At 38.9% G+C, this 19,212-nt stretch overlaps 1 protein-coding gene across 5 annotated transcripts; it reads left to right on the top strand.

The window, feature by feature from the left end:
- The first annotated feature begins 2,734 nt into the window (after positions 1 to 2,734).
- On the top strand, positions 2,735 to 18,369 carry ark2ca (arkadia (RNF111) C-terminal like ring finger ubiquitin ligase 2Ca). 5 transcript variants are annotated; one of them, XM_077622862.1, is made up of 8 exons: positions 2,735 to 2,951; positions 11,584 to 11,869; positions 12,521 to 12,646; positions 12,716 to 12,842; positions 13,943 to 14,047; positions 15,144 to 15,239; positions 15,315 to 15,418; positions 16,560 to 18,369. In XM_077622862.1, exons 1-8 carry the CDS (start codon positions 2,891 to 2,893, stop codon positions 16,675 to 16,677), a joined length of 1,023 nt encoding a protein of 340 aa, XP_077478988.1. In that variant the 5' UTR covers positions 2,735 to 2,890; the 3' UTR covers positions 16,678 to 18,369. The 5 variants fall into 5 exon arrangements, with proteins under 5 accessions (XP_077478988.1, XP_077478991.1, XP_077478989.1 ...); XM_077622865.1 differs by having other exon boundaries at positions 11,683 to 11,869; positions 12,716 to 12,845; XM_077622863.1 differs by having other exon boundaries at positions 2,736 to 2,951; positions 12,716 to 12,845; positions 15,147 to 15,239.
- The last annotated feature ends 843 nt before the right edge of the window (positions 18,370 to 19,212 follow it).

Below are 19,212 nucleotides of genomic sequence, written 5' to 3' on the forward strand. Positions count from 1 at the left end.
CTGCTCGTATATCAAAATTTGTCTCGTATCAAGATAAATATTTGCTCAAAATTTGTCTCGTATCAAGATAAATGTTTGCTCAAAATTTTACTCGTATCTCAAATTACTCGTATGTCGGGGCACTCGTATGTCGAGGTACCACTGTATGTCTATCATTGTCCATGGAAGCCAAATAGTGAATTTTGTGTCACTTCATGTGCATTTTGGCTAATTTCCTCTTTATTTTAGCACAATTTCTTGACTAACTGTTCATTTATGGGCATTTCCAGATTATTTTTTGGTCGAAATTATGTCATTTCTTATTGCTTTTGGGCCATTTCTTGGGTCACTTCAGTGTTATCTCACTGGTTGTCATTGATGTCGTCAGATGTCCAATCCATTATGCCTAAGAAAGGCGAATGAACACGTACGTATTCATCCATTCAAAATTGACTGAGCGACTGGTGTAAACTATCTTGGAGACTTTGTTTTCTATGACACAAAGTTAAGTGTGCGTGTGTTTTTGTGTCTATGAGTGGGAACGTTATGTACAATACGTGACAAGAGGACACTTTTTGTTTTTTTTGTAGTCGTCTAGACAACTTGCCCCAGCATGCCATAAAACCTCGGTGACAAGAGTAGCCCACGGGGGTCAGAGTGACACCTGCCGCGAGGGTGGGATCTGGAGTTGGGGTCTGAAAGGAAGACAATGAAGGAGTGCAGCAATGCAATGCAGCCAAAGTCCCTTCAGTCATCTCCTTTTCATTTCTCAGAGCGCGACATCAGCTGTATGCTAATTTGACGCCACTGGCCGTGATGTTAGTTCCAGCACGTTTAGAAGGGGTTGAGTAACATGAGCCTTTTTACCCCTATGATGCACAATATACCGTATTTTCTCGCATATAAGCCATATTTGTAACTCCAAAAATGATGACTGAATCAAAGGTACGGCTTACATGCTCACAAGACTTGCTAAACTCATGTTGGCAAAGTAACATTTACTATTTGTTGGTTATTTTCTGTTTTGTAGTGAGAAAACAACCATTACGCGATGAATTACTAACTTCTGTATGATATTGACCCTAATAATGTGCTTTTGATTCATACAGTATGTCAGAAATACCATGTGCGATGATTTTTCTTAAGATTTTCCCTTCAAAGTAACACATTTGTACTCCCTATTAAAACCATGAATATGGAGGTGAAAATTGAGAATCAGGGGGCAGCTTATACACGAGAAATTGTAACATTCAACGATTTTAAGGACATTTTAAGGGGGCGGCTTATACGCGGGGATGGCTTATATGCATCACTACCACGAAAGTGTGTCGGGTCAATCTGTACTGGGTGCTTTTGAGCCAAGAATTTTTTTTGCGTAATCAAATGTTAACATTAAATATCTTGAATGATATACCCAACCAGCATTATTTTTTTATTTTCCAATCCATGTCCCCACAACAAGTAATGTTTAACTTTTTTTTTAAATCTCAGAAGTAGATATTTTTCTATTTTTTTTTAAAACCAGGAGTGGGGGCCTTGTTCCGCTGCTGGATTGACATCCCGGTCCTAAAGCACTGCATTTAAAAGTGATTTGATATATGCACTTACAGTTATCCATTAGGGTTGTGTGTGTGTGTGTGTATGTGTGTTGTGCCACAAGAGTTCTTTGTTATTTCACTGCAGGCTCAAGGCGGGAGTCTGGGAAGAGTAACGGCGACATATGGGACTGAGAGTTTAGTGACCCCCCTCTTGCTCTCCTGTGCCCATCTGTTTCTTCAACCCCCAGGCCAATGACTCAAGGCACTCGGGAGACACTTTTAGGCTGTTTGCATTCTAGTTTTTGGAGTTTTCTGTGAGATTGTGCCAGGGTTGTGACATGTACCATGGGTTCGAACTGATGAAACTTGATTGACAGGTTTACAGTGGCAGAGTCACAGATAAAATGTGGTTGGGTTCAGAAATACCTACAAATAATACTAAATATAATATAATAATAATATCATATATAATATAATAAAAAATAAATAATATGATATGATGATATAATATCATAGCATATCATATATCTCATATCATATCATATATCTCATATCATATCATATGATAGGACATGATATGACATAACATAATATAATTAATATAATATAATACAATATGATATAACATGATATTATATGATATGATATAATATAATATAATATAGTATAGTATAATATAATATAATATAATATAGTATAATATAATATAATATCATATAATATCATATAATATAGTATAATATAGTATAATATAGTATAATATAGTATAATATAATTAAAATAATTAAGATAATTAAAATAATTAAAATAATATTAATATTATATAATATAATTCTGATCCTATTATTTCTATCCCAAGGATCGGCATATATTATTTTGAAAACCTGCCTTCGTCCACCCGTGCCCCCTTTACACCCGAAGACCCATACCACCATCCAACTACATTTCGCATCCTGGATCAGATTGAACATTTCACATCCTGGATCAGATTATTTATATATGCCAATATTTCGGGGAGAAATGTTTCATGACCTACAAATCTCCACACATAATATTTTGTTTTGAAATTCTGTTCATGCCCCCTCCATGCGAACTGAATTGCATCGTAAACCGAGGATTTGTCTTGTCTATGATGGAGAGGATCGAGCGCTGCCATTGGTTCAACCGGATGAGAAAGCCAAAAGAATGACAGCGCATTGGTACAGGGTTATGCGCCGGGTGCGCTGATTGGTAGATATATTATCTTTGCAGTGAGGAGCTGTGTGTGTGTTTGCGTGAGGCTCGTGTTCAGACTGGCAAAGGGGGGCGACTGGAGGGGATCACTTCCATGGACCATCTGTCTGCCTCGCCTCAACAAAGAAGGAGGACGCAGGATGGTGTTGGTCCATGTCGGATATCTGGTTCTTCCCGTCTTCGGTTCGGTGAGAAATAGAGGTACGAACACACGTAACACCGTTTCGATCATACTTTCATTTCAATATAAATTGAGCAACTCCCCCGCCCTCACTAAAAATATAAATATATTTTCGGCGTTAAAATCATGTCAACAGCTGACACCTGCTAGCCAACAAGACGCGGCCACATTAGCTGCGTTGCTAGCCTGTTCAGGCAAAAATGATTCGTTTGGCTATTTCGTTTGGATTTAAAAAAAACTGCGAATGGTCGTACCGGTCAATCTCAACGACAACATTTTTATAAGCGGGGCTCGCTGGTTGTTCACCCCGCTCCAAAAATGAGAAGTGACGGGTATGCATCGGTTTACCAGCGGCGTCCACTTGCGTCATTTAAATGATTAAAAATACGCCAGTGAAAATAGCAGTAGGGGTTGAAAATATCGTAATGGTAACGAGGGGAGGCTTTTGTCATCTAAGCTACTACTACATGCATACAAGTGTGGCACCGATGATTTCATTGTGCTTTTATTTGTGTTTTCTTTTTTCCCCTGTTCCATAGTATCGAGGCTGGCTCCACATTCCGCATTTCTCAGACCTTTGTGTCCCCTCTCCTCTCCATTGTGTAGCTAACGATCATCTGCTGCTGTCTGCCCGTGTACGGCCTCTGCCTGTTTTTTCTCTTTGCATCTGTTATTTTTGTGGAGGGAACAAAACCAACCTCTTTCTTCTGCCTTTTCTTCATCTTTCTTCTCCTTCCTCTTTCATCTTAAGATAACATTGGCAAAAAACCCGACAAAGACATACCTGTCAACCTCTGCCGATAACTGCCCTTATGATTATGATTCCCCTTAGAAAACCCCCCAAAAACCTTACAAACACCGTACGAGTCGTACGGTGTTTGTAAGGTTTTTGGGGGGTTTGTAAGGGGAATCATAATCATTTATAAGGGCAGTTATCGGCAGAGGTTGACAGGTATGCAAAGACCTAAATTATAAATATATATCTCCTGTTGTGTTTCTTACCAAGGAATTTATGGCCACATGCAAAGGGCAATCATAACGCTTACCACCAGATTGAAGTCGGAATATCAAGTGCAAAATTTAAAAGGATATGAGTAGAAGATTCAACGATAACAAGGTAAAGATGCAAAAAAAATAATACCGTATTAACCGGATTTATTCGGGTAGAAGGCGAAAAAAACTGGAACAAAGGTCGGGTGAGCGTTATACACGAATCCCAACGAAACACTGCCCTCTGCTGGTGAAAATGCCCCTTATGTGTAATGAGAGACATAAATCCGGTCTTTGTCCACCAGATGGCGATAATCTACCTTCTTTTACAAAAGCCAGCCCTTAATGTTAATTATTCGAGTATAACGCGCACCCATGTATAATGCGCACCCAAAATTTCTGACTAAAAATTGTTATAATTTATTTTCCGAGTATAACGCGCACCCATAATTTGTGAACTAAAGATTGATAGATTTTTTTTCCACCTGTTCTCAGCTGGTAACTGGCAAATGCCAACACATGTCGCCATTTATTCACAACATATGGTACGGAAACCTGGTAAAACAAACTACTACCAATATGAACACAATTCTCAAATGGGATTTACAATTTTAAATCCTTAGTCGAATTCAGACCTCGAGGGCCGCTGTGGGTGCAGGTCTTTGTTCCAACTGATCCAGCACAGACAGTTTAACTAATTAGATTTCTGCTGAAACATGAAGCACCTGACTGCAATCCACTGATTCCACTTTTAAGATACCAGATTGGTTGGAATGAAAACCTGCACGCACTGCGGCCCTTTGTGGAATTAATTGCCCAGGTCTGGTCTAAGTCATCATCATAATATTAAAAATGTTTCAGTCTGATGCATCATCATCAGATTTACCAAACAATTGTTTCTATTCTTCTTGAGCAAGGGTAGCGCTTCCTGGGTGGACTCGTTTTTTTTTTTTTTTTTACCCCTACTATTACCCTATAAACTTGCCGAAGGCTATTGTAGGCTTTTGTAAAAGAAGGTATAGATTATTTCCATCTGGCGGACAAAGACAGGTTTTTATGTCTCCCATTACACATAATGGCTGCGGAAGGGGACTTTTTCACCAGCAAAGGGCAGTGTTTCACCGGGATTTGTGTATAACGTGCACCCGAACTTTGCTTCAGTTTTTTGGTACAAATTTAGCACATTATACTCAAATAAATACGGTAAATTCCCAAATGTGAATATCAACAATTATCGGGACGTTAATCTCCGCTATTCTATGATAAGTAATAAACAGAAAAACTATTTTTATCGTTTTGCTGTGAATTTTAACAAGTTTAAATATAGTTTATCACTAGTAGACATCTAATCCATTTGAATTGGCAGAACGAATGTGGAAGCAGCCAACCCTTGCACTTCGAATGGATTGCTGGCAATTAGTTAAATTAAGATTATTAATCGTTTTTGGTTGCAATACTATATGAAAGACTACTATCATGAGAATAAAGTTGAAATTTATGATGACAAAATTGCGTATTATGAAGTCATAAGATGTCCAAGATTCTAAACATTTTTGCTGTTTTAAAAATAAAGTAATGCATGATGTAAAAAAAAGTCATGCCTTTGAGTTTGGTCCTAATATTACATTTATAAATTCGTAAATCTTATCTAAAAATCCCATTCCTCTGCTGTCACCCAATTGAGATAAACAGTCCAATGAAATCTTAAAATAATACAACAGCTTTATTTCAAAACGACATATTTTTGGCTCATAATCTGACTACTGTCCACAAACTGAAACGTCTTTCCTTGCTTCAAATAAATCTTATCAAAAAAAAGAAATTGTCTTCAGTGTGGCCCTAAAACAATTTGGTAGAAACTAACACCTCTCAAAGTCTTGATTTACATACATAAGTGTCTTTAGCGAATAACCAACGCTAGCTACTAGACATTGTGATTCTTCCATTTTATGTGTTTGTAGATGACATTCTGCTGTAAATTTCTGTAAAGTGGATACATTTTGGCCCCCAGCCCTGAAAAGCATCCCCCCCGTCTCCTCCCTCCTCCAAACGATGTTCCGATCACAGCGAACCGAGGATTGCTTGATCGAGCTGGCTATTCTCGAAACCCTCTAAATATGTCAAATTGATGCCAATTGAACACGGTATCATCCCAAAAGCTGCAATCTACTTCACAAAGATAATAATGCTCACATCTTTACTGCTCACCTGTCCATGCCAAAATTTCTTGCATATTTGTGCATTCATTTTGTATCTTATTTTCAGTTTTTAGCCTCGCATTACGATTGATAAAGAATTATTAAGGCATGACCAGAAAGCAAAAATTGTAGTTTATCAGTCAAAAAATGTGTTGAAAATGCACCGCCAATTCACTGGCTTCCAATCGTCTCATTGTAAATGGAATCTCTGTCAATGGCAGCAAATTAGTTAATGATGAACATTGAGGTATATTTTTTTTATGATTCAGCCGTAAAAACTATTATACCCAAATCTTTTTTATGATCTAAGAAAAAAGTTTTCTATACAACAGTTGGTTCCATTTTAATTACCGAAAAAATATAACATTATCATTAGGGTATTTTACCCCATTGAAACAAATTCTATATCTCATTTATTTTTGTTCTATGACTTTTGTCCAAGAATTTGGTAAAAATGAATAAATAATTAATTAAATTCAAATTATAGTAGTGGTCATCACCCTATTGTATAAGATTAGATTAGATTAGAACTTTATTTCATCCCGTATTCGGGAAATTTCTTGGTTGAAGTAACAAGACAGACACACAAGACATTGTTGACCTAGGTAAAAACTGGAGCCACACATATTCATTTGGTTAAGCACAATCTAATTAAAATTGATTGAAATGCAAAACAATATTGTTATTTACATGTTGTTTTCATAAGTTTTTTTTAATTAAGAAAATTAAATCAATTCTTTAAAATGAAATAAAAAAATCAAAATTATATGAAATGGTGAAATAAAGTTGAGTTTGATAAATGTGTCCATACATATGAATATTGGATTTTTAATTCGTATTTGTTTACGTTTTTTTTTTAAAGCATTAACTAAAAAGCAATCTTATCCATTATGAATCACTTGTCGCTAATGGCAGTGAAACATGATCATTTTTAAATAATAATAATATTAATGCTTAATGCAAAAAATGATATATACACAGCATGTTATATAATATTTGTGTACTTGTACTTCCCACGTTGCGGGCTTGGCTGTGCCAGTCAAAGTGAGCTTCATTATCTTTGTAAATACATACAAATATGTTTATGTTGCATTCCTTTTTCAATGTGGGCGTGTCTTTATCTAACATCCCCGCCCATTTCTGTCAGTTCCCACATCCGATTTGCACGATAGACTGCTCATCGAAGCCCCCTTCGATGTTTTGGCCATGCAAACCCTGCGTCAAAATGCTATCCATTTTACAGAGATGTGTTTCCTGCACTGCTGTAGAGCTCCTTTGGTACAAGAACTCAAATCAAAATGTCCGTTTTTTTCCCCCCTCCTCAATTATTTGTTTTCTACCTCATGTTGTTTTATGACTAGATCCTCTTAATGCAGGGATGTCAAACCCATTTTGATTATTCTAATTAGATCTCGTGTGGGCTGGACCAGTTCAAAGTTAACTCACTGGCTGCCATTGACGGCGCTATATGTCCGATCCATTTTGAGTGGGAGGGGCGAATCAACGTTTGTTCATTCGCCCCTCCTAGTCACGAAGAATCAGACGTCTAGCGCCCCCGATGGCACTGAAACATGAGCATTCAAGCTAGTCTTTTCAGTTTAAGTGAATTTGACGTATCGTTGTCAATGGAAGCCAAAGAGTCAATTTTGGGTCATTCATTCACTGCTTATCCTCACAAGGGTCGTGGGGGTGCTGGAGCCTATCCCAGCTCACTACGAGCACCAGGCGGGGGACATGCTGAATTTGTGGCCAGCCAATCCTTGTTAACACGTTGGCTGCCATCGACACCGCTAGTCTATTGGCCCTTCCCAGTCAAACGGATTGGACATCTGGTTCCGTCAATGGCACTGCAAGAAAGCATTCGCAGCTAGTCCTCCCATTTTAAGTGAATTGGAGGTCTATCATTGTCAAAGGAAGCCAAAGAGTTAATTTTGGGTCACTTCTTTGTAATTTTGGATACTTTCCTGTTGATTTGAGGAATTTCCTGACCAATTTTTGTTCTTTGGTCACGGGAGGCATTTCCAGGTTACTTCCCATTGATTTGGGGTCTTTTTCTGTTGATTTGGGGTCACTTACCAATTCTTTGGCTCCCTTTGACGCCGTTAGACATCCAATCCATTTAGTCACTTCTATTACATTTTGGGGTATTCCGGGGGCATTTCCTCACCACCTTTTGTTCATTTGTCTTTGCCTGTAAATCTGGGGCAAATTCAGGTCACTTTCTGTTGGTTTTCGGACAATTTCAGAGTTCCCCCCCCCCCTTGTTAACTCCTTGACTGCCATTGACAGGCTAGACACACCCACCCAATCACAAAACTGGTTTTACGGCGCCAGTGTCAAAATTCTCTTGACCCACTATACGCAGAATCACCCCGCGGGCCGGATCGCCTCACCTCCCCCTGACGGGCCTGCATCCGGCCCGCGGGGCCCTATGTTTGACACCCCTGCTCTAATGCATGGTCATTTTCTTTTCACCACATGGAAGAGCAGATTCCAATGTACTCTCTTGTGTAGAAATATCCCTGCTGTACCGAACCGTGCTGTAAAAAGCATACACATCTACTCATTGGATGCCGCTTCTGTTGTGTTTACCCTCCAGAGAAGCATGGTCGGGCCTTGGCTCTTTTTTATTTGCATGGTATTATTGTGCTTATGCAGGAGCAAATGACTGTTATTTTTTTATTTTTTAAATCTCACAGTGCCACGCCTATATTTATACTAATATTTTCCAATAAAGACTGTAGTTCTCTTCCTAACCTTCAGTGTGCTTTTTGCTGATTCTTCCATGTTGCTCGCCCAATACCCCCCACCAACCCACTGCCGGTTCTCCCACTTTACCTCTCTTCCCTCCACACTGTGCTGTCACTGAGACATTTCCCCTCACTCTTTATGTGCCGCCATTTTTCAGCTCTCCCTGACAGTCGATGCAACACTCGCTTTGGAGTATAGATCGTTTTCAAGTGAAGGCGTCACGCATTTGACATTTTGTATACGACCACCTCATGGTTCTCCGTAGTAACAGTCAAATTTCCAAATGAATGTAAATCTCGATTTTTTTTTAATCGGAATTTGTTTCTTCCAGATTCTAGGGTAGGAAACTTGAAGATGCAAGAAGCAGTGAACAAAACCCTCCGATTCCATTTTTGGTCTTTGCAAGACTACTATGAAAGCTTTCAAATGATATTCATTCATTCCACCAATTTAATGGCCATAAAAGAAATTGGATTCCAATTTGCTGACATCCACCCTATAATGGCATTAATTCTGGATCAAATCAATGCTTTTGATGTGCTCGAATTGGCACAGAACAAAAATGGCGTTGGGTTTCTCGCCAATTTCACGTTCTTAGTCAGCAAGCTTTTAATTACCGTTTTGTTTCAGTTAATGTCTTGCATTGATTTTTTTCCTCCAAAAATACATATAATTATTTTTAATATAGTATGTGTTTTATTTAAGACTAAACATTTATTCTCAAGCACAGGTGTCAAAGTGGCGGCCCAAGGGCCAAATCTGGCCCGCCGCATCATTTTGTGCGGCCCGAGAATGTAAATCATATATATATATATATATATATAATATTTTCCCCTTTTAAATCAATAATTGCAATTTTTTTAATCCAATTTTTTTCTTTTGTGTTTTTAGTTCAAAAAGCATTTTGTAAGATCTAAAAATAAATATAAAAAAATCATTCCTGTTTTTCACTTGAATATTGAACCTAATTAAAAAATATATTTTTTGTTTCATTTTGAAATGAAGAACAAATGATTAGAAAACATTTTCTTTTAGTAAGTAAATAAAAGCTCAAATAAACATTGTTTTAGATCTATTAAAAACAGAATATTTGGGGGATTTGATCCAGTTCTTTTAATCTGATTTAAAATATATATATAAACATATATATATATATATCTAAATATATTATATCTAAAAAATTAGTCTACATTAGTGATTAAATTTGCGTATTTGTTTTTTTGGGGGAACAATAATATCGGATATCGGCAAATTTTTATCAGACAATATATCATTTTTTTATTGCGGCAGGCCTATCTCGCACCATAGTTGCACCTGCTCATTGACATTTTTATTTAAAGGTCGTTAGTGTCGATATTATTCATTCATTTCTGCCTTTGTGACACAGATGGAGACAGATAACGCATTGTGTGTCAAAGTAGGCTGCGGCAGACAGAAGAATTATGTGAGGAAGAGGAGGTGTGATTGTGTAGTTGCAGTGACGGTGTGTGTATGTGTATGTGTGAGGGGGGGATTTTGAGTAGTGGGCTATTCATGCCAGACTGCAGCAGTCAAGCAGGGGTGGAGTTTTAAGCCGTCACTCAAGCGAGGACACACCATCGTGCGTAGGGTCCACGGGTGGGGGATTTACCCTCGGCCAATCAGATCCAAGGGGGAGATTAAAGCCTTGTTACTGCAGGCACCACTGCAATATGTCAAATATTCATGCCCAGAGACTAATGATTTGATATTTACAAGGCCTTTTACCAATGCCACACTCTGACTTTTTAATCAGTCAGCAACACCAACTCTGACATTTCTGATCCAATTGCTCAGATGAATGTTATTGGTCACTTTATTAGAAACAGCTCTCAGTCCGTTCGACGTCTCGGAAATTTGTCAGAATGAAACCCCAGCTTTGTTGTGCCAGTGCGCGCAGCATCGTATTATGTCCTTGACGGTGCGGTGATTGGGAATAACGGGATTCGATCGATGTCGCACGCAGTCCGTGTCGTAACGAGCATGCGTATTTTTTGCTTGACGTGTCGCCATGACGACCATCTTCGCAGACCCCGCTTCTGCTTCTCAGTGAGCTACTTGGAAATAATATTTCCGCTCCCAACCTTCCGATCTCTTAACTCTCGCTCACTCTCATTGATTATGTGGCTTGGACTCATTATAGAGAGGATTGAGTGGGGCTTTTATATCCTCTGCAAGATAGGGATGCAGGAGGCTCTGTTCGTTTTATGTATTGAACCTTCGTATCTTTAGCGAGTTGAGCAAGTGAGATCATTTTCATTGGCAATGTGAACCCGGCTGGAGACAGCAGTCATTTATTCACATGTTTAAGACTTTTCAAGGTTTTAAATCCATGTGAATTTAATAGTACAGCACAATGATTCTTAACTTGGGCTTGGTCTGGGGAGCACACATTTTTAGGGTCTCAATCTTGTTCTGAGCAGTGGGGCGGTTCCAACAAAAAAAAAGTTTAAGTCAAATGATTGTTTTTCACTTTAATCCTTAAGCGCGAAAGGAAGAAAACATCCTAACGCGGACATATGTATCAGGCAGTCAGAGACTAACGTAGAGGATTTTCCTGAGCTTTTATCTGGATTAGATGAAACTCCCACAGCGTTTGACTGTACGTGGCCTCCGTCTGACGGCGACCTAAAAGGTCTGCCCATCCTCCGTCATGCTTTAAAAAGAACAAAATGAATGTTTTCTTACCACGCAGGAGCACACTTCACCAGGCACCAACACAGCCACGCTACCTCCTGCCGACACTTTCACCTGGGCGCCCCGCAGGCGCCCGTCTCAACCGACTTCTCTTTAGGACACGCCGGTCAGCCCACTCAAACGGGCCTGGCCGCCCACCACCCGCCCCTTGCCGCCCTGACCGCCTCCCCGCAGTTCCAGGATGTGTCGGGGCCTTCGTTCCTACCTCAGGCTTTACACCAGCAATACCTCATCCAGCAGCAGCTTCTAGAGGCGCAGCACCGGCGGATTGTTCCGCACTCCAGGTACGTTTGTGTCTTGATTTACCCACATTCATTTCTGAGGAATTATTGGATAAAGGTAATACTCGTCCGATAACACACTTCTGAGATCTTTTTTAAACTCCTTTTTGGGTGCAGAATCCAAACCCGGTCTTTGTTTTTCTCTATCATGTCAATGTTTTGTTTAAACGCAAAGTTGTCAATTTTTTTTTTGTCCTGGGCCACATTTTCCCACTTCTCAGACAAAACAATAGCAATGTACGGGAAATGGCGAGAGATATCGACGCATATCGGTGAAGATACGCTGCGTTCAGACCAAAGTTAAACCGACGCACCAAAACGCCCGGCGATGAATTGTCCAGCGACGAATTGTCCGGCGACGAAAGGTCCGGTCGACGAACTGTCCGGCGACGAAATGTCCGGTCACGTGTTTTATAGGGTCCTTCGTTTTCTTAAAAAAATAAAAAATACACCAAGGAAATCCAAAAACAAAACCCAGATGAATATATAGTAAGAACACTTTTCAAAGGATATTACTAGGTATGTGTCTAGAAAGTCTAGTAACAAAACAATATTGTAACTTTTGGTTTCAGCAATCAAAAAAGCGCTCTCATACCAAAACGAACAGATTATAGTTTCAAACTCTTGTATTAATGACAAAGTAATCGCCTACAGGAGGACCCAAGAACGAGTTCCCCTCAATCCCCACCGACTACGCTCCGGCTATGAGTACTCCCCAGCGCTTCATGCCCCGCACCCAATGACACAGCAGCCCAGGTACCTGGCCGAAGGCACCGACTGGTAAGTCAGCATCCCAAAAGTGACAAAATGCAGACGACGGACTGAACGAATCGTCTGTCCACCCGACAGGGATCTGAGTGTCGACGCCGCCCTCCCTCATCCCCAATACCACCTCCAGCAGCTGCCCCAACACTACCAGCACTACCTGGCTTCCCCCCGAATGCACCACTTCCCCAGGAACGCATCCTCCGCACAGGTGGTATGTACTCATCGCGTTTTGTTTTTTCATTTTGCTGTTCTTGTTGATTCAACTCAAAAAATCGAAAATCCACTTTTCTGCGACGCCCAAAAAATTGCACAAACAAAACTGATTCAAAGAAAAAGCACAACTAACTGAAAGTGAACAAACAAACATTAACCAACCAAGTAAAAAAAATTGCAATGAATTCAAATTAACTACCGTATTTACTTGAATATGACGCGCAAAATTTTGTACCAAAAAACTGAAGTAAAGTTCGGGTGCACGTTATACACGAATCTCGGTGAAATAGTGACCCCCGCCAGTGAAAAAGTTCCTTCCGCAGCCCTTATAATGGTAGACTCAAAAACCTGTCTTCGTCCGCCAGATGGGGCGCGAGAGCCGCTTCTATTGGCCGGTGCTCACACTTAGAAAAAAGAACTCAAGAAGAATGGATTCAATAGTTTGGTGAATCTGATAATCATGATTCAGACTTGGAAAAATGTTCAATGTTATGATGATGAATGAAACTTTAAGGTTTTAAAATTGTAAATTCCATTTGGCAATTGTGTTCACACTGGTAGTTTGTTTTACCAGGTTTCCGTTCCATATGTTGTGAATAAATGTTTTGTCATGGCGACATGTGTTCAGCATTTGCCAGTTACCAGTACCGGTGCAATCCTTGGTGTGAGCTGAGGAAAAAGTGAAAAAAAAAATTATCCCTATTTTTAGTCACAAATTATACTATACACGGGTGCGCGTTATACTCGAATAAATACAGTACTAAAACTAAAAGTTGCTTGGAATGACCGAATTCAAAATTCTACCTTTTGTTAGGTTTTCTGATTTGATTCCCTTTGAATCCTCCTTTGGTCAAATAGCTCAAAGTAGGAAAAATTTATTAAAACTAATACTCAACTGACTAAGCCTGAACATGCCAGAGAAGTTGTTGAAAATCATGGATCTGATCTGTGGCAGAGAATGGCGTTCGTGCTATGATATATTGCATTTGTTTTTGTTTTTTTTGTAAAGCGTTTGAAAGACTGTTCGCCTGACACTTCACGGCCACTGTCACCCTTAAGAGCAGAAACATAAAGGAGAGGTTTTGTTGTTGGCAGGTTGTGCATGAAATCAGAAACTACCCGTACCCTCAGCTCCACCTGTTGGCACTCCAAAGTCTCAACCCTTCCAGACATGCCACTGCAGTGCGGGAGAGCTACGAGGTAAAACACTTTTTTTTGTAAAAGAAGAAAAAATATTCTAATAGTTGACATGGTGCATGGAGTCCTGGAGTTACGGTAATTCCTCAAACTATGACATTTGGATTTTACAATGGCCGTTCCTCATCCGCCACTCAGTCCCCTGTACCATAGTTTCTGCTTACCTAGTGCATAGATCTTGTCCGTTTGTACACCGGCGAGAGTACATTTGCCTTTTTCGCTCTACTTGTTTCACAGAAAGCTGTCTTCTAGCTTCAGCCAAAATAATAGCAATTTCCAGAAGAACCAAGCTAAACATTATAAAACAAACCGAGAAAGGAGAATGATTCTGATGCAAATCCGTAAAAATATGCTGTCTTTAGACCAAAGTTAAACTGTAACACCCGAAAACGCCTTGCTCGTTGCCAAATGCAGTTTTCCGGTCACGCAGGCCTTGCATCGCCAAGTCAAATAACCCCGCTTTACCTAATCTAAAAATAACCCCACTTTACCTAATCTAAAGATAAGAACAGTTGGGTTGTATGTATGCATCACATGTTGATGTGTTGAGTGCTGTGTTTTCTCAGCTGTCCTTAAACGCAACGTGTGTCTGACTGGGGTAAGAGAGTGGTACCTCTACATACAAAATTAATTGGTTCCAGAACTTGTTTTGTAACTTGGATTCTTTGTAAGTAGACCAGCATTTTACATTAAAGTAGCATAATTCATTCAATAATCTTTAACACTTGCCACAATATACCCTTTAAAAATGATAAAAGTATACCAATTTTGTATGACATATATTTGCAAATGTATGCAGACAAAAACAGCAATCATGTTAGAAAATTATTTATTAAGCCATTCAAGAGGGCCAAACAATAAACATATCGAAAGTACTTCTGTTCAAACAGTTCGCAGCAATTATGCCAAGTAAATAATCCTGATTTTTTAAATTTTTTAAAATGTATTTTAGGTTAGATATAAAATAAAATATTTTTACATTCATTTTGGCTTTAATATTGAAACCTGGCTTTGGTTGTAACTTCAGGACTCCCTGTCTACTCAAGTATGATTATTGGAAATTATTGTGAGTACTCTAAGTGGGATCTTTCCCCATCAGGAGCTTCTTCAGTTAGAAGACCGGCTAGGCAGTGTCAGCAGAGGTGCAGTGCAGACTACCATTGAACGCTTCACGTTCCCGCACAAATACAAAAAGGTAGCGCAACACAAACATCCACGGAAACCTTGTGAAAGGCCTGTTCTAGATGCCATCCCTTTGCTCTTAAAACAGAGGAAGCCCTTGCATCTGAAGCTCGGGGGGGAAGAAGAGGAGACGGACGTGGATGAGAAGTGCACCATTTGCTTGTCCATGCTGGAGGACGACGAGGACGTCAGGTCAGTGGCTTGTCAAAAATCTTCATTCCTGGATGTTTTCTCCACCCAAAAATATGTCGGAAAAAAATTCCGGAAATGCATTTGATTTGTTCCAGACTCTTGAACGTATGTACACAAAAATATATATTGTATAGAAAATAACCAAAGTTCAATAGAAAAAGAAGGCACATTGGAAGGAGAATCTTAGTTTAAATCCTCCCCAATTTCGAAGTTAGGAAATTAGTATTTACTGCATAGTATATATATGCATCTATATTTCTAGATAGACCTGGGCAATAAGACAAAAACTGTTATGATAAAAAAATATATTAGTGGATCTCGATAATTATCACGATAAATATCACGTCTTTTTTCTTTCAAATTTCAAACTTCTGTCAATAAGTAAATAAATTACTTTCCTAGTTATTCAATTATCAATGTAACTATGTTACCTTACTTGATAAAATAAAATAAAAATATGATTGAGTATTTTTTGTTCTGTAGTGCAAAAAAGATAAGACAACTCAATTCTTACACTATGAAAAGTAAAGAATAATAAAACCAGCAGAAATTTTGACAGGCGTCCTTATTTTTATATATTTGCATTCAAAAACCAAAAGTTGCAGTGCAATATGAAATAAATATAATCAACTGAAGACATCACCATTGGCAAGCAGATGGCTGAAAATGTCCTCACAAAAAGAAAGTGTAAATTTACCTGACATGGTCATTTACAAAAAAATAAATGTTGAATGAGCTTAACCCATTTCAACCCAAGTTTTTATTTTCATTTTCATAACATTTGCATAAAATGGGGAAACTACTTGATATCAAGTAAGAAAAATATTAAAGGCTGTCCTCTATAGGTTAAGGACATTTTCAATAACGATGCATTTAAAAAATTAAACGCCAGGGAGACTTCACTTGGATTTTTTAGTGGATCGGCTCGGTTTTTGTCCAGCATCCCCAAATCGCTCATTTTGGCTTTGTCCTTTTGCGTTCATGCTCCATGTTAGCAAAACACAGGTTATGACCAATGTGTGCTTAAACCAGCTGTCTCGAAGCTTCATGATTGGGTTCAAAAGCAACCCCCCCCCCCCTTCGAGACACCAGTCAATCCCCCCAAAGACCCCTACCCACTCCTCGTCCTTATGTCTCACAGGAGGTTACCCTGCATGCACCTCTTTCACCAAGGCTGCGTGGACCAATGGCTGGCGACCAGCAGGAAGTGTCCAATCTGTCGCGTTGACATCGAGACGCAGCTGAACCCCGACAGCTGATTAGGTTTTTCCACCCCTGCGGGGTTTCCCGGCCCGCCCCTGCTTTCTTCCATCCTACTTTTCTCTCGACCCAAATCGGGTGCTTTTGCCAAATGTCTCCTGACTTTTGACGTGACATCTTTTTTCGTCGTTGTTCTTTCGGACTCTCGCTTTTACTGAGCCACGCGAGGGAGGAGAAGTGCGAGAAATTGTGCGCTCTCACCCTTTCCTTCTTTTCTCGTTCACCCCTTTCTCTTTTTCTATAGAAAACAAGCACATCCCCACACACTACTAACAAGTCGTGTACACAGGGTTTCATTGTAGCTTGGTAGTTTTACGTGGCGGGGCGGCGTAGGGGTTCTCAAACTTTTGGGGTCCAGGAACCATTTGGGGAGGAGAATTTTTAGCCCTCTTGTGGTATTATCGGTTTGGCTAAAATATTTCCAGTTCAGGATGGGGAAAATGTTTCAAGTCGAAAAAAGTTGTAATGTTAAGAGAATAAAGCTTTATTTTTTTCAAGGGAAAAATAGTAGTCTTTACAAGAAGAGTGGTTTTTGTCCAGGTAAAAAGTCGATATCTTACTAGAACAAAGTTGCATTGTTTCCAGATCGTCATTTTACAAAGTTAAAGATCATTTGCAGTATAAAAATACTTTTTGTAATAGTGTATACTTTAATTAAATTCAGTGCTAGCCATTTTTGAGAAAAACAACACGTAACATGCTAAGCATTTTTAAAAGATTTTGGCAGTATTTTTCTAGAATTGGGCTTCATAGTTCTTTTAAAGGACAAATTTGTTTTTTCTTTCAAGATCAAGTCAAAAAGTGACATTTGTTTGTTTGGAACAAACGCTTTTTGTCGTGCACTGTATGTTAGTTAACCCAAAATAGTTAAATGGCGGACAGTTCTAGAAGCTTCAAACTGATCTTTCAAAAATGGACTTTGTAGTTTGAACAAAGTTGTTTTGTTCCAACATCAAGTCACTTAAAAGGTAAATTACACTTTCTTAATATACCGTATCGAGGGCTAGCCATTTTCAGAAAAACAACACTTGTAATGGGAGCGGTTTTGGAGGCTTTGGACTAATTTTTCAGAAATTGGCTAATTTGCTATTATACCGAATAAAAACGCCATGTTCTTCTAGAAACGCTCAACCCATTATGGATTCCAAAATCCCACACTATCATTCTTTAAAAAAAAAATCCAAGCTTTTCAATGGCTGAAAGCTGGAAAATTGGTCCATTGTTTTCTTTAATGGAATGCAAGTCCCTGTAATTATTTCGCCAATGCCCGCGCTACGGCTCACGGACCCGAGTTTGAGAACCAATGACGTAGTGTCGGCGCCCCCTCGCTGTGTAGCACGTCTTTTGAAAACATGACTTTAAAGTGGGATTGCCAGCTGACTGTCTTTCTCAATTCTTTTCCTCTTTTCTTCTTCCCGGAACACAAAAATGCCATGTTTACCTTTTATGACCGTAGAGTAGCAGAAAACGCGGGCCGCCGCTTCTTTCGGGGAGCGCCACCCGTGGCATGTTTTGAAATCTATTGTGCAGCTTTTTTGACGTTTTGCAATACACTTGTGCTAGCTCTGCCGAGCCGCCAGTCAAATCAGGGTCGCCCCAAAAAAATTGTCGGAACTTTTCCATGGGAAACATTGAGAATTATATTTAAATGATTTTTTTTGTTAATTAAAAATGATTTGGATGTCTTTAAATTTGTATATTTAGCATGTAGTACCTTTATCGATGAGCGCAATCTGATGTCTTTGTCTGTTATTAAAAAAATCTATTTTTCAGTATCATTAGAACTGTCAAAGTTAAAACGTTTACCCTAAAGAGTTTCAAATTTGTCACTACTCGCGTACATACATTAATTAATACAGTGTTTCCCAACCACTGCGAGAAATTGCAAAAAGTCATACAATGCAATATTCATGGAAAAAAATTATATTGATATAACAAGATTCAAATTGAATGATTACAAGGTTAAAATCAAAACATGATGAACGTTAAATTATAGATTGCCACGTGTCAAAGTGGCGGCCCGGGGGCCAAATTTGGCCCGCCGCATCATTTTGTGTGGCCCGGGAAAGTAAATTATGAGTGCCGACTTTCTGTTTTAGGATCAAATTAAAATGAAGAGTATAGATGTATATTAAATGTCCTGATTTTCCCCTTTTAAATCAATAATTGTAATTTTTTAATCTTTTTTTTCTGTGTTTTTAGTTCAAAAATCATTTTGGAAAATCTAAAAATATATTTAAAAAAAGCTAAAATAAACATTGTTTTAGATCTATAAAAAACTGAATATTCAGGGCTTTTAATCCAGTTCCTTTAATCCAGTTCCTTTAATCCATTTATATAAAAATATCTAAATATTATATCTAAAATGGTCTGGCCCACGTGAAATCAAGTTGACGTTAACACGGCCCGCAAACCAACCCAAGTCTGACACCCTTGGATTATGCTATTACAAGATTCAAATTGTGAAAGTCATTTTATTGCTTAATTTTTGCTAACTTAAACGGAAGTTGTTCGGTTTCTAGGGCATCAACTTT

This window comes from Stigmatopora argus, chromosome 16 (genome assembly GCF_051989625.1).
Source record: "Stigmatopora argus isolate UIUO_Sarg chromosome 16, RoL_Sarg_1.0, whole genome shotgun sequence".
In the NCBI taxonomy this organism is placed as follows: Eukaryota; Metazoa; Chordata; class Actinopteri; order Syngnathiformes; family Syngnathidae; genus Stigmatopora; species Stigmatopora argus.